We start from the raw sequence: 13,825 nt of genomic DNA, 5'->3' as shown, positions 1-13,825 counted from the left end.
CCAGCTCTTCTTCAATATCCCCAGAGGGGCAATCTACTGACCTTCACTGTATCCGTTTCATCTAAGGACACATTTTTGGAAACCGACTTAACTATCCCTGGGTATGAACCTGTAAAAAGGATACATAATGTACTGTATATGAGGGGAATTTTCCTCAAGAGCTGATTAACTAATAGTGTGCTGAAGCTTTGCTAGATCAAAAAGCCACACCATCTGCGGGTTGTGTTGCCCTGATATCGACAGAGGGCTGGTTTTCTTCCATTAAATTTAACCGAACCTATACTCCAGAGATTCTGTCCATGACACTGGCTGAGATATTTTGGACTAGAACATATCCTGGAAGGATTCGTTAGGAATGTAGAGGGAATCATTCTCTCATGTTCACTGAAGGAGATGGCTAACAGAACAGGAAGCGTGGAAAGTGATCGTACTTTTGAAGACCCGCTCTGCTTTCTGAGAGGTTTAAGATGATACAAAACATACAGGAGAGAATATAGAATGATTGTACATTTAGACAGACAAAGAAGAAACCATGCACTGACGTTTCATGTTGTCCAGTAACAATGTGTGAGAAACGACACAAAGCTGTGCAAGAGACAGGCACAGAAGCCAATAGGCGCAACAGACTCGCAGAGAAAGCAGCTTTCTGTGCAATAGATACAAAGTTATTCTATTCAACATGAATACATTTCATTCAGAGAGAGCTTTGTTGAATATGCTTAAACAGTACAAGTTTTTCACACGACAGTAACATGTACATTTGTAATTAGACCCAGAATGTAAACTTTTCTCCAAGCAGTGTTTCCGTTGAGACCCAGGACCTTAAATTGCTCATTTTAAGCTTTTGTTCATTTTTCTTCCTTAAAAATCTACAATTTTTCTGGTCTGATCAATCATTGAGGCCATTTTCCAAAACTCAATGTTAAGGCATGCCCAGCAGCAAATGTAAACAGAACGACGAATAAAAGTGCTTAATGCATCATAGAAGACGAATAAAAGTGCTTAATGCATCATAGAAGTAGAATTACAATACATATCTTATCTAGAGGGCACTTTTTAATCCTTGCACTTCATGCAAGTGATCACTTAAACTTAAGAATACAGGAATGCTGCACATTTTGCCACATTCGCTCTGGCTGAGAGTTGGTAAAAGGGTTACAATCCAAGTTTACATAAAACAGATAAATGAGCAATTCAAGGAGCTGCATCTGAACGGGATATTTAATACATGGCATGTTTAAGTCAAACCAAATGACATCCTTATTATGGCTCTTAAGATGAAAAGTGCTATTTGAAGCAAGACCGGAACACACGCCAGTGATTTGGAAAGTCACAAGGCAAACACTTACACATACAGTTACCACAAGTCAGTACTAAGGCTTCATGATAAGTTAAGAAGCACTTCAATACATTATTACAGTAATAGGAAGATTAGAGTATTACATAACTGTTAACTTCAAAATAAAAATAAATAATATTATTAACGGTTTACTTTCAGAAAATAATAAGCAATTAGCAAATTGTGTCCACAAAATGCTCTATTTGGGGGATTGGTGTTGGGATTGGCTGAGGTTGTTTTTTTAAGGTTTGGGTTGGAAGAGCTCTGTAGAGGAAGAGAAGGTGGATGGGTGTCAGTTTTGGTGAAGCAGGAAGTTCTTGATGGGTTGTGGTAGCGGTAACGAGGGTATGTGGTTTAGGCGATTTTTGCCCATCGCCCTGCGGATCCTGATGCGACACAGGTGTGTCAGCCTGCGAGGGAATTCTGGGAAGAGATAAAGCAAAGAGCAGATCTCCTCAGCAGCTGCAGCAGAACCGTACTGGAGGGTCAGGTGAACCCCGATCACAGGCTTATAGATCAGTTTATTTGTCAAATGATCAATCAATTAACTAAATCTGGACCTTTTTACATTGTTATTGGCCAGTCATGTTGTTAGTCTTTTATTGTCTGAGCGGTCTACAAATGGTGAGACACAATGGATATAAGTATTATTCTAGCATGCATAAAGAGGTACCTATGGCATGTAAAGGCAGTTCTATTTCATTCTTACGGACCACCAGAGGCAGTGCTATACATATGGTCTTCCATCACGTGCACTCACCGGTGGAGTACTTCTATCCACAGACCTCAGGATGACCATGGGCTCAGGTATAACTTCCAGTGTCATGCACGAGATCATTCCTACAAAATCTTCTTGCGAGTTCACGAGATTCCGAGTGACTGAAAACCCTGGCAGTCATCCAGCACCGTAGTTACATTCGTAACTCTCGTTATGTTTCAACTAGAGATATTTCAATAACATTTTGTCCTTCCTGATACCGATTCTGGCACCTAAACAAAGTATCGGCCGACAACGAGACATTAACAAATACATAGAGAATTAATGCCATAAATTTTCTTCGGGGCTAAATTATGTGGTATCGAATCAGGGCATGGACTCGCAAACTTGCCAATACCGATACCGCTACCAGCTATTTAAGCAGTATTGGAGGCTTTTTCGATACTGGTGTCTCGGTACAACTCTAGTCTCAAATTGAGAAAACAGATTTACTATGAAAATGTCTAAGTTTATGTTTATTGAACCAAATGGCAATACACTGGAAATGCTGTCCTATTTTGAATAACTTCTGTCAATGTACCATATGGGCCTTTTTCACAACATTTATATTTCGTTAAAGCAAAGGTGTTACTAATAACATTAGTAACATCTCTGATCTATTCAAGGGTCACGACAGTGTGACAGTGAGCCAGCATTCACAATATAAGGGGTCTGAAACTGAAGCTGTTCAATAGAATTCAGCCATAGTTAATTTTTACACCAGTGTCTACTGTAGCACGCCAAAATGTCTTTTTAGAAAGGACCAATGGTGCATGCTAATTAAACCACAGTTGCAACATAAGTCATTTATTAACTCAGTGAGATTATTTTCTCTTTACAGGTGCAGAGTGGGACTCACTATTATCCTGTGGGTTCAACAAATGCAGAGTGGCCCATTGATGTTGAATAGTTGATAGAATGAAGTAGGTTGCTTTTGGCAGGAATCAACCAGGAAAATAAGCAACCAAGGCATCTTGCTAAAGGACCTCTGCGCAAAACTTTAAAAAAAGTGTATATATTAGTTAGAATTCTATACTGCATGGTGAACAAAGGAGAAATGATTGGATGTTAAGAGGCAACTACAATCAATAATTTGAGCCAGAACACGGCGGAACATGTTCCGACACCTCCAACGTTGGATCCGGAACCTTTTTTATTGGATCCGGCACCTCCTTGGTCACCAGGAAAAATGTATCTCCTAAATGAAAAAAATAAATGTTTGTGTAGTGTTCAATGTTGTTATCTGTCTTGTTAGTCTTTATTCCCCATTGAGGTTCCACAAAAATCTTATGTGTTTGCATTTTCGATGCGTTTTGAGGTGAATTTTCAGGGTAAGACTTCTAGTGACACAAGCGCTTGTGCTGGTTGAGATTGCTGTTATGAAAAGGGGAAAAATGTCAAAAAGACAACAAAGTTTGCTTAACTTGTTCAAATACGCTGGCCAGTCGGATCCCAAACAAGCAAAAAACGTTTCTGCCGATCAAGAATGTGCAGACCACGGTGGGTTTCTTGGTTAATTTAATAGTCTGATGGATAATTGCTGCAGTGTTTTTACATTTCACACCGATGCAGTGCGTGTTCTGAAATAAAAATAAACATTGCCCTGATGTACAGTACAGGCCAAAAGTTTGGACACACCTTCTCATTCAATGCGTTTCCTTTATTTTCATGACTATTTGCATTGTAGATTCTCACTGAAGGCATCAAAACTATGAATGAACACATATGGAAGTATGTACTTAACAAAAAAGTGTGAAATAACTGAAAACATTTATTTAAACATATTTTAGATTCTTCAAAGTAGCCACCCTTTGCTTTTTTTGATAACTCTGCAAACCCTTGGTGTTCTCTCAATGAGCTTCATGAGGTAGTCACCTGAAATGGTTTTCACTTCACAGGTGTACTTTGTCAGGGTTAATTAGTGGAATTTTTTCCTTTATTAATAAAAAAGCAAAGGGTGGCTACTTTGAAGAATCTAAAATATAAGACATGTTTTCAGTTATTTCACATTTTTTTGTTAAGTACATAATTCCATATGTGTTCATTCATAGTTTTGATGCCTTCAGTGAGAATCTGCAATGTAAATAGTCATGAAAATAAAAAGGAAATGCATTGAATGAGAAGGTGTGTCCAAACTTTAGGCCTGTACTGTACACACAGCGTTGTTTAGTTTTTTTTAGTCAGAGAAGCTACGTAGGCAGTGTAGTTTTTATTTTTTTCATTCCATTACCTCCAACCCCTGTTTTGAGTCGCCGGCTCCACCCCCCTTCTGCCCTCCGGGACCTCCCACTTTACAAATTAAGCACTGACCACAATCAATAAAACTCAAAACACATTCATTCTACAATTAAAAATGTTTAAAAAAATGATTTCAACTTGTTAATAGTAATTGGCCTGGAATAGTGCACACAGGGATTTTTCCTGAACTATCTCCTGACTACCTCTAACTCTGTATAAAACTATTCCTTGAACTATTGGCTAGTAATATACAGGGTGTGATTTATGAAAAAAGCAGAGGGGTGGGGGATGTTTTTTTGATCACGCACAACTAAACAAAACGTGCAAGAATTAAATCCTCCTTACAATACCATGAATATAGTGCCAGGCATGCCAAAAGACTTATTTATGAACTTCAATATTCAATGGAAAATAATCTCAAAATGAAATAGCACAACATGGTGTCAACATAAAACACAGCGCTTTCAAGCCGCAGAGCGGAGTTCACTTCGCGGCGAAAAACAAAATTACTTTCACTATGGAAATGTGTGGTCGTTCCTCGGGAGTGTTTTAATCCAAACCACGATCTTTTTCCTAAACCTAACTAGTCGTTTTGGGCCAGGGCTGGACTGGACATCTGGCATACCGGGCATTTTCCCGGTGGGCCAACGCACTTTTGGGCCGAATCGCTGATATAAATAGGCCTTTTTTTTTTTTGGCCGGGCCGGCCCATAAAGAACTCACAGCGGCCCATTGGTTAATTTTCTTTATTGGCACTGGCCTGACCCAATCAAATCCAGGAACCCCCTTCCCCGCTCCGGGCCGCAAATTTACGAATCCCACTATGGCCACACCTCCCGGCCCTGAGACACGAGCTGTAATAGTTATGCTGAAAGTTTAGCATCCACCGTTATAATGGACAAACGACCACTAAAGTGCAAGGGAGGTGCAGAGAAATTACAGGAGAAAAATATTAAGAATCTACAGGCGGATTCCTCAAAAATTTCGGACATGTTTGGGGCTGTAGTAGCTGCTTCAACATCAGCATTACCTGAAGCCGAGGAGGAGGAGAGGTGGCTGGCTATACAGAGAACCAGACACAACTTCATGACAGGGAAGAAGCCGAGGAGGAGGCGAGTGACCATGAAAGGGCCCGGGGAGCGAGTGAGGAAAAGATGGAAGAGAGAGTAGATGACGATGTGGTAAGGAGTAGGCAAATTAACAGGGACTCTCAGGAAGGGAGGGAGGCTGTGTGTGTGTGTGTGTGTGTGTGTGTGTGTGTGCGCGCAAAAATCAATAATAAAAAATACCATAAATATACAAATCATAACTCTAAGAATGAATGAATTATTTAAGTGTAAGATCAACAGTTAAGTCTTAAGATCCCTCTTGAAGGATCCAAAACGATCACATTAGGCACTAGGCAACTCCTATCATAGAATGCACACATTTTTTAAGAGGACTGTCTGCAGGGAGTGTGTCTGACCAATCACGGTGGGTGTGGGCCGCCTGGGCCAAAAATGCCAGGGCCGATTTTTTGTCCCAGTCCAGCCTTGTTTTGGAGCCTAAACTTAAAGCAACACCAAAGAACTTTTCCTCTTCGGTCCCCCTACAGGTTGGAAGCGGAATTGTGTCCATTATCTCTCATTCAAACTAAAGATCCGATCTGGCAAACTTGCATAGTGTGGTTATAGCCGGTAGAGAGCTGCAAAGCGAGTGCAGAAGTGCTGTTCACCCTGTTACGAGTTGATGAACCACTGAAACAATTTTTGGAAACATTATTTTAAGGTACTAAAGAATCTTTGGTGTTGCTTTAACTGTCATCGCCGCATGACGCTCAACTCCCATGGCCCCTGAAAGGTGCCTGTACCCGGCTCAGAGTCAGCTATTGGTGGCTAAAAAACTGCCGCTGGTAGCCGGCGTCCCGGAGCTCTCTAGCGGCTAACATACAACCAACAACTGCCACTCAGATTTTATTGTTCTATGGCACTATGTGTTCACATTACAGCACTTTACCTGGTTTAAAATGGCTAACTTCTATTTTAGGTATATACTGTAATATAATGGTCTATTGGTGGTCACTTTGAGGGAGGGGGGGGATACATTTTGTCCCCACCAGGGATAAAAATAATTCAGCAGAGGCAGGGATATGTGTGTGTGTGTGTGTGTGTGTGTGTGTGTGTGTGTGTGTGTCCCTGGTAATATAGGTCCTCACTGATGCCTGTATATTCACAGATTTGACTCACTCTTCGCCTCCAGGAGGACCCCGAGCGCCTCCGGATCCACCTTCCTCCGATTAGGACCCTCCAGCTCTGTCCCGTCCAAGGGCACGAGGGCCGGGTTGGCCCCGTGGTCTAGCAGCGCGCGGATGAAGGCCACCTCACATCCGTGTCGCAGCACAGCATCCAGCAGGCAGGAGGCCAGGCCGCGGGTCAGGGCCTCCTGGCAGACGGGCCCTGTGTAGTTGAAATCAGGCTGAGCGCCGGCCTGGAGCAGCAGCTTGAAGCAGTGCAGGTGGTGGTAGGCGGCGCTGATGTAGAGAGGACACACCACCAGCGTGTTCAAGGTGCGAGCACTTAAAAGGAGCCGGGGACCCAGCTGGTGGTCCATGTCTACATCAGCATTGAACCTGGACGGAGGGAACCATGGATACAGTTTTACTTTTCTTTTTTATCTTGATGCCCTCTGACGAAAAAAAATACATATATACTAAAAAAGTAAGTCAAGTTTATTTAAATAGCACTTATCACAGACAAACACAGGCAAAATAAATAAATACATTAAAACAAATTGATAATCATAAAAAGCACAATAGATCACAGTAAATCAGAGTAAAACACCAGTAAGAACAGAACAGCCAGTAAGCCCTGATTGGTTAATTGCACTGAAGATTATCCTGAAATAACAATTGAGAAGGCATTTGCAAGAAATGTATGGGTCACATTTTGCCAAAATATTATGCGTGTGTCTAGATCAAAACTTTGTGGGTAAAATGGACACTTTTTCCTTTTTAGAATGTTTTTTCCTGTCAAATATTGACGTGTCAATGTGACTACTGTCCCATGTGGGCTGCTGTTGTTGACCAGCGGGACCCTATGATTTGATTTTGTGCATTCTGAGAAAGATGGAAGACGCTGTCAGGAAATAGCCAAACTGCTGCCTGAATCAGTGGAACACATTGCATCACAGAGCAGTAGATCAAAAATGCTGACCTCTCGACAATCCACTGTAAACAAAAAATAAAACCAATACTTGTTATACCTTTTTTTTTTTTTTAAAAGGGAAGGATTTGTTTGGCATGGAGGATTTTGGGGCTGCAACTACCGATAATTTTCATAGTCAATTATTCTGTGGAATATTTTCTCCATCAATCCATTAGTTGTTTGTTCTATAAAATGTCAAAACAGAAATGTCTATCAGTGTTTTCCACAGCCCAAGCTGATGTCCTCAAATGTCTTGTTTTGCCCGCAACACACAGATATCCAGTTTACTGTCGCACAGGAGTGAAGAAAGTAGAAAATGTTCACATTTAAGAAGCTGGAATCAGAGAAGTTCTTGTTTTGTTTTTCATGACAAAATGACTCAAACCGATTAATCGATTATCAAAATAGTTGTCGATGAATCGATTAATCTTTGCAGCTCTAGAGGTTTTAGACAATCACTCTGATCCTCTCCTAATCTCACCTGATGAGTTCCTGCAGTACGTCCAGCCTTCCCACCCGGGCGGCGTGGTACAGCGGGGTGCTGCGGTGGTGGCGACTCCCGTTGGGATCGGCTCCGGCTTCAAGGAGGATCCGGACGCAGTCCAGGTGACCGTTCACCACAGCTACGTAGAGGGCTGTTTGACCTTTTACATCAACCAGGTCCACCTCGGCTCCCTGGGCGATCAGATAGGCCACGCAAGCAGCATGTCCCGCTGTGGCTGCGATCCGCAGAGGGGTGCAGGGCAGACAGCCGCAGCACCAAACAGACTTCTCATTGATGCGCCTGGCACAGTGGGAGAGAAGGGACTGGTTATTAGTTGTATCCTTAAATCCTGCATATTGGATTAGTCACGCTCGCTTTTAGGTTCTTGATGATTTTTTGGAAAAATAAGGGCGTACTCACACTTGGCCCAGTTACCTTGAACCGTGCCAGAGCGCGATTGTCTCCCCTCCCCACTCCCCCGCTGGTCTGCACACACACTGCAATCAAACATTCAGGGCCACGGCACGCTTAGTACGTCATTACATTGCCGGATTTGCTGACAACAATTCCTGTTCATCTGTAATAGAAGAACCGGACCCGGGCACGTTTAGCGATTTCACTGATGTGTACCTAACCCGAGTCCAACCGAACTGTGCCCTGACCCACCTCTTTCACAGCAGGGGTGGCCGTGGCTCAGGGGGTATAGCGATCGTCTGCCAATCGGAAGGTTGGTGGTTCATGTAGTTCCTGTACTATGTAAAAGTGCTTTGAGTAGTCGTTAAAGGTCCCATGGCATGACAATTTCACCTTATGAGATTTTTTAACATTAATATGCATTCCCCGAGCCTGCCTATGGTCCCCCAGTGGCTAGAAATGGCGATAGGTTTAAACCGAGCCCTGGGTATCCTGCTCTGCCTTTGAGAAAATGAAAGCTCAGATGGGCCGATCTGGAATCTTCTCCTTATGAGGTCATAAGGAGCAAGGTTACCTCCCCTTTCTCTGCTTTGCCCACCCAGAGAATTTGGCCCACCCACGAAAGAGAGACATCATGGCTTTCAAACGAGCAAAGTGGCAGTTGGTCAAGGCCACCGCCCCTCCTCAATAGCTACAGACAGAAAGAAATGGCTCATCCTAAGGAAAGCTCATTGTGGGACTGGCTCTAGAGGCTGTAGTTCTGCACCAAGGCTGAATTTCCAGAAAGAGACTTTAGATACAGTATTAGGGGACCACTATGGTCTATATAAAAGAGACTTCAGATACAGTATTAGGGGACCTCTAAGGTCTATATAAAAGAGACTTCAGATACAGTATTAGGGGACCACTAAGGTCTATATAAAAGAGACTTCAGATACAGTATTAGGGGACCACTAAGGCCTATATAAAAGAGACTTCAGATACAGTATTAGGGGACCACTAAGGCCTATATAAAAGCATCGAAAGAGTACCATGTCATGGGACCTTTAAGACTAGAAAAGTGCAATATAAATACAGTCCATTTACATTTCAAGCGGGCCCGGGCAAGGTTGACACACTAGTCAAACGAACCGGACTTTGGGGTCAAACGTGCTCGGGCACGATTTAACTGGGCCAAGTGTGAGTACGCCCTAAACGCAGGCCAATGACCATAAAACCACATTAAAAACACTAATGTCTTAAAAATATCACTGCTGTGTGGTCATCACAAATTAAATATTTACAACAGCTACCTGCTAAAATGTACTGTTTTCAACACTACTGCCTCCAGCATGTTGGGATAGGCAGGGCAGGGAGAACCCAGTGAAGTAAAAAACGTGTTTTATTGAAATACCAGCATGTTGTAAACCACATGGAATGGAGATGGACTGCCCTAAGCCAGTAATAATGGGTTGGCTGGGTGTGGAGTATGAGTGCTGCATACAACCACAGTGGGATTGGGGTTAAATGAGTGCTGACCACTGTACAATGGTCGATCCTGGTTCTGACAAGTTTCAGTACCTGTATGGACAGTATCCCAATGCCAGTGAAGTGTTTGAGTCACAAACTATCAACCACGATTCACACACTGAGAAAAGGATGTGTTTGGTTATAGCACCGTAAGGCAATAAGGACAGGATATGGCGTGTGTAATGCAGCACAAGACTGCTTTGCGGTAGAGATGTGTAAGGGCATATTCTGTACAGCATGTGTGTCTCTCAGGCTGTCACTCGGCAATCCTACCGAATAAACCCACACTGCACAGAAACCACAAACCACTTAGTTCCACACATGAACACTCTGGACAAAAGCTGCCAGTTCTGTAGTAAGATGGAGCACACAGCACAGTGTGACCGTTGAGGGACAAAGACAATTCTAAACGTCTACAAGAACAAAATAAAAAAAACACTTTGTTAACAAAAGTGCTCTACTAATGCAATCAAATGATTATATTCATATTCTAAGTATTCCTCCCTCCCACCGTCTGAAGCTGTCTTCCTGCAGCAGGTTCCTCAGGGTGTCCAGGTCTCCGACGTAGGCCGCATTGTGCAGCCGCATGTCATCCTGCTCCAGAGGTTTGTCGCAGAACTGCTCCTGGAGCCATTCCTTTAGGTTACGGCCTGGTGAGGACACACAGATAAGAAACTGCCAAACTATGGCTTGTTGTGTAATCAATGCAAAATACTGACATTGCTATTTTCCTTGTCTACAAAGCACTATCATATATTTTAAATAAGCTAATGTATACTATGTAGTTAATTGCTTGTTTTCAGCACAGATCTCCAATTGTTTTCATTTTTTTGAACTGTATAGTGAAAATACACCAAGCATAATGCACATGTTTGAGAACCCTGCATTTCAGAGGGCTTTTCTTTTCTCACCGCACATTATTTTGTTGCATAACTGTACAAATGTCCCTGCTAAATGTGGCAAGAATTAGTGATTGTTGTAAAATGTCAGAACTAAATCCTGAGCCTCTGACACAGTCAAGCTATTTAAAACAAACTTTCTTTTTGTGTACCTTATTGTAAAGTGTTACCTTTCCGGGCTGTAGTGTTAACTTGCATTTTATATCATTATAACTATGTGTAGGCTATGACAACAAACATTCCAGTCATAGTCCATATGAAGATGAGCCACACCTCATTACACAGACAGGAGTCATCCTCAACAACACCACATCTGGGTTGACATCTGTGTCATAGATGTTGCTATGAGTGCATAAAGTTAATCGCTTGGATTGTTGTTACATTAGACGTTAGATTGTGCCAGTTAACACATTCACAGAAGTGGTGCTTTTAGATCATTTTTATTTTTAGGGGGGAGAGAGATTCGAATAATTGGCCCAGCACCTATCTACGGGCCTGGTTATTGTTGTCTTCCTGTCCTCTTCCACACCCTGGCCATGCAGGATACATGCTGATGAATCATTGAGCCATGGTTACCTGCAGCAGTGGCACTGGGCAGATCGGAGACAGTGATGAGCGGAGGGAAATTGATACTGGGCGGCTCGTCAACATCCGCCTCTGGACCGTCGGCCATGCTTCTGAAATGTCACACACAACGTCAACCTGGAGCTAGTTGTTTCGGCAGCGGATCGACGCTGGTTCCCACAGTGACGGTAAAGCCGACTGAATCAGAGAAGAGACATCATAACACACAAACGTGACTGTGTTGATGACGGCGCCTGTGCGAGCTCACTGCGCAACTTCCTGACTGCGCTCAGCTGGACGGGTTTAAAGGGGCAACGTCGCTTTAAATGCCCGAGCCGACCATGACAACAGTGAGGGGACACATGATGGATACTGCCACTGAAAACTGTTTTTAACGCTTTATAAAAGGTATACACATTAGTTACAGATATTCACTTAAATAGATAATATAATCTCTTTTTCAATGATGAACACTGTATTGCATGGAACCCAGCCAGGATTTTAGAAATGCTGATGTCAATATAACAAAATATGCATGGACTTTAGATATTATTTGTATAGGCCTACTGTATTATTATTTACCAACATGAAGGTCAACATTTTGTTTTTAAGCCAAAATTCAGTGGAACTACTCAGTCAATTTATTTGGCCTAAAACTAGTCCAAATACTATGAAGTATAGTCTAGTGTAGTCTAAAATTGTATAATCAGCCTTTAAATTACCTAAGATGAGTAAGTCTTTTGTTTTATTGTAGAATGTAACACACAATCATTAGTAGTCCTAATACTGTGGTAGGTTTCTACAGTAGGCTGTTAGAACTTATAAAAGTGATAGAAAAATCTGTAAGGGATCATTTGGGTCTAGTTTCACCTAAAACTGTCAACAAATATAATTCCGTGGCACAACATGATGTGTTTACTGCTATGAATAAAGCCCACCTACCATAGGATCGTATTAAAGGTCAAAGAGCAGTACCAAAAGGAATCCAGGATCCAAGGAAAGGAGTTTGGTCTTATTAACTCCTACAGCTCCTACATACTGTGTGTCCATGTTTCTGTGTACACAAAGGTTAGGCATTCTGCTTATAGCTGCTGGTTGCATGTAAGCAGTTTGGGTAACTGCACAACATATGCCTAAAAATGTTGTGTCAATCGTCTTTTAGACTGTTCCATGTGTGGGGAGTCATTTTTGGGTGGGTAACATACACCAGGGTGGCATGCAGCCATGGCTCTATGCTGCCTGATAACAGATGAACCTTTGACACGGAGGCCCTGGTGGTGCTCTAAAAATACACAGACAGGTCAACTGTGCCACGTGTGCCCATAAGTGGACAGCTCGCGTACAGACTTCCAGCTTTGTAAAGACAGGTTTGTTTCATGGAGGAATATTAAAAGGCCATTCCAAAATTCAATTGTGGATGAACAGATTTCATTTTAGCAAGCAGTGCTTTGCAATTATAATTTTAACTTACTTACTTATTGAAAGTATGCAACCAGGTTCAAACCCATACTATCACAAGACTTGGGAACATAGTACACAGCCCATCCCACTGATTGCAACACTCAGAACAATAAGCATGTAATAGTACTTTCATTAACGCAGAATATAAACAATGCCAGATTGGAGAGGATATGTCAGCACTCCAAACCCTGGCCATGTGTTTTATGTGTAGTTCATTTTCAGAGTAAAAGTTAAAGTTCAAAAAAGTGATTGGGACTAGCAAAAGGATAAGTGGGTAACTGTAGTCAACAACAGTGGTCACTCATTAGCAGCATGATCCATTGTGAAATTCAAAGGGGGAAAAAATCAACTGAGTCATTTTTTTAAACAGTGAAGAGGCAGTCGTGTTTTAAGTCACTTCTTCTTTGTGGAACCCTACATTTAAAAGGGAAACGCAGATGGACAATGGAGCTTTCTTTGGATTGTGCTGTAGTCTTATCTTAATCCACCTGTTGAGACTGGGGCCAGCGTCTTTTGTCCATGGCTTCTCCTAGGGGCCTTCGGATAAATCTCCGACTTGCATCACAAATGCTCCATCTTCACTCCAAATCTTGCTTAATAGTTGTTAAAGGGGCTTCCTAATATGCTTTGTGTGTGTGCTGCAGCTGTTTCTTGGCTTGCCAGAGAAAAGTTGCCGCTAATGTCACTTGAGGGTCTTAAAAAGAAAGTTAAATGTCTTCTGTCATGTCAAACCGGGCTTCAAAAGATACGAGTCTCGTCGAGTGTGTCTTTGCCGTGCCAGACGCCTCAAGGGCTTCACATAAACTCGTCAAAATCCCAAACCAGGGTAATTTATCATTTCGCTAATAATGTAACTCAAGCAGTCCAGACCTCTCATTAATTTTCCATTATAAGGACAACTTGACTTGGAGTCTGTAGCTTTCTCTCAGCAACAGTCACTACTATCCATTGACTCTTGAAAACAGGAATACACACATA

The 13,825-nt window shown here is 42.2% G+C and overlaps 1 protein-coding gene across 1 annotated transcript; it reads right to left on the bottom strand.

The window, feature by feature from the left end:
- Positions 1-528: 528 nt before the first annotated feature.
- Positions 529-11,667, bottom strand: asb1 (ankyrin repeat and SOCS box containing 1). Its single transcript, XM_028591601.1, has 5 exons — positions 11,399-11,667; positions 10,435-10,573; positions 7,998-8,300; positions 6,560-6,942; positions 529-1,762 (listed from the first exon to the last, which is right to left on the bottom strand). The coding sequence occupies exons 1-5, from the start codon at positions 11,493-11,495 to the stop codon at positions 1,632-1,634; spliced, it is 1,053 nt and encodes a 350-aa protein (XP_028447402.1). The 5' UTR covers positions 11,496-11,667; the 3' UTR covers positions 529-1,631.
- Between the last annotated feature and the right edge of the window lie 2,158 nt (positions 11,668-13,825).

This window comes from Perca flavescens, chromosome 11 (assembly GCF_004354835.1).
Source record: "Perca flavescens isolate YP-PL-M2 chromosome 11, PFLA_1.0, whole genome shotgun sequence".
NCBI classification, from domain to species: domain Eukaryota; kingdom Metazoa; phylum Chordata; class Actinopteri; order Perciformes; family Percidae; genus Perca; species Perca flavescens.
Note: the sequence above shows the minus strand (reverse complement) of the source record. Positions and strands in the feature narration are given on the sequence as shown.

Coding starts and splice junctions, on each gene's coding strand:
- asb1 (XM_028591601.1), bottom strand. CDS start 11,495: ATGGCCGACGGTCCAGAGGCGGATGTTGACGAGCCGCCCAGTATCAAT. Junction 6,943..7,997: donor GTACTGCAGGAACTCATCAG/GTGAGATTAGGA, acceptor CCCTCCGTCCAG/GTTCAATGCTGATGTAGACA. Junction 1,763..6,559: donor GGTCCTCCTGGAGGCGAAGA/GTGAGTCAAATC, acceptor ATCTCTTCCCAG/AATTCCCTCGCAGGCTGACA.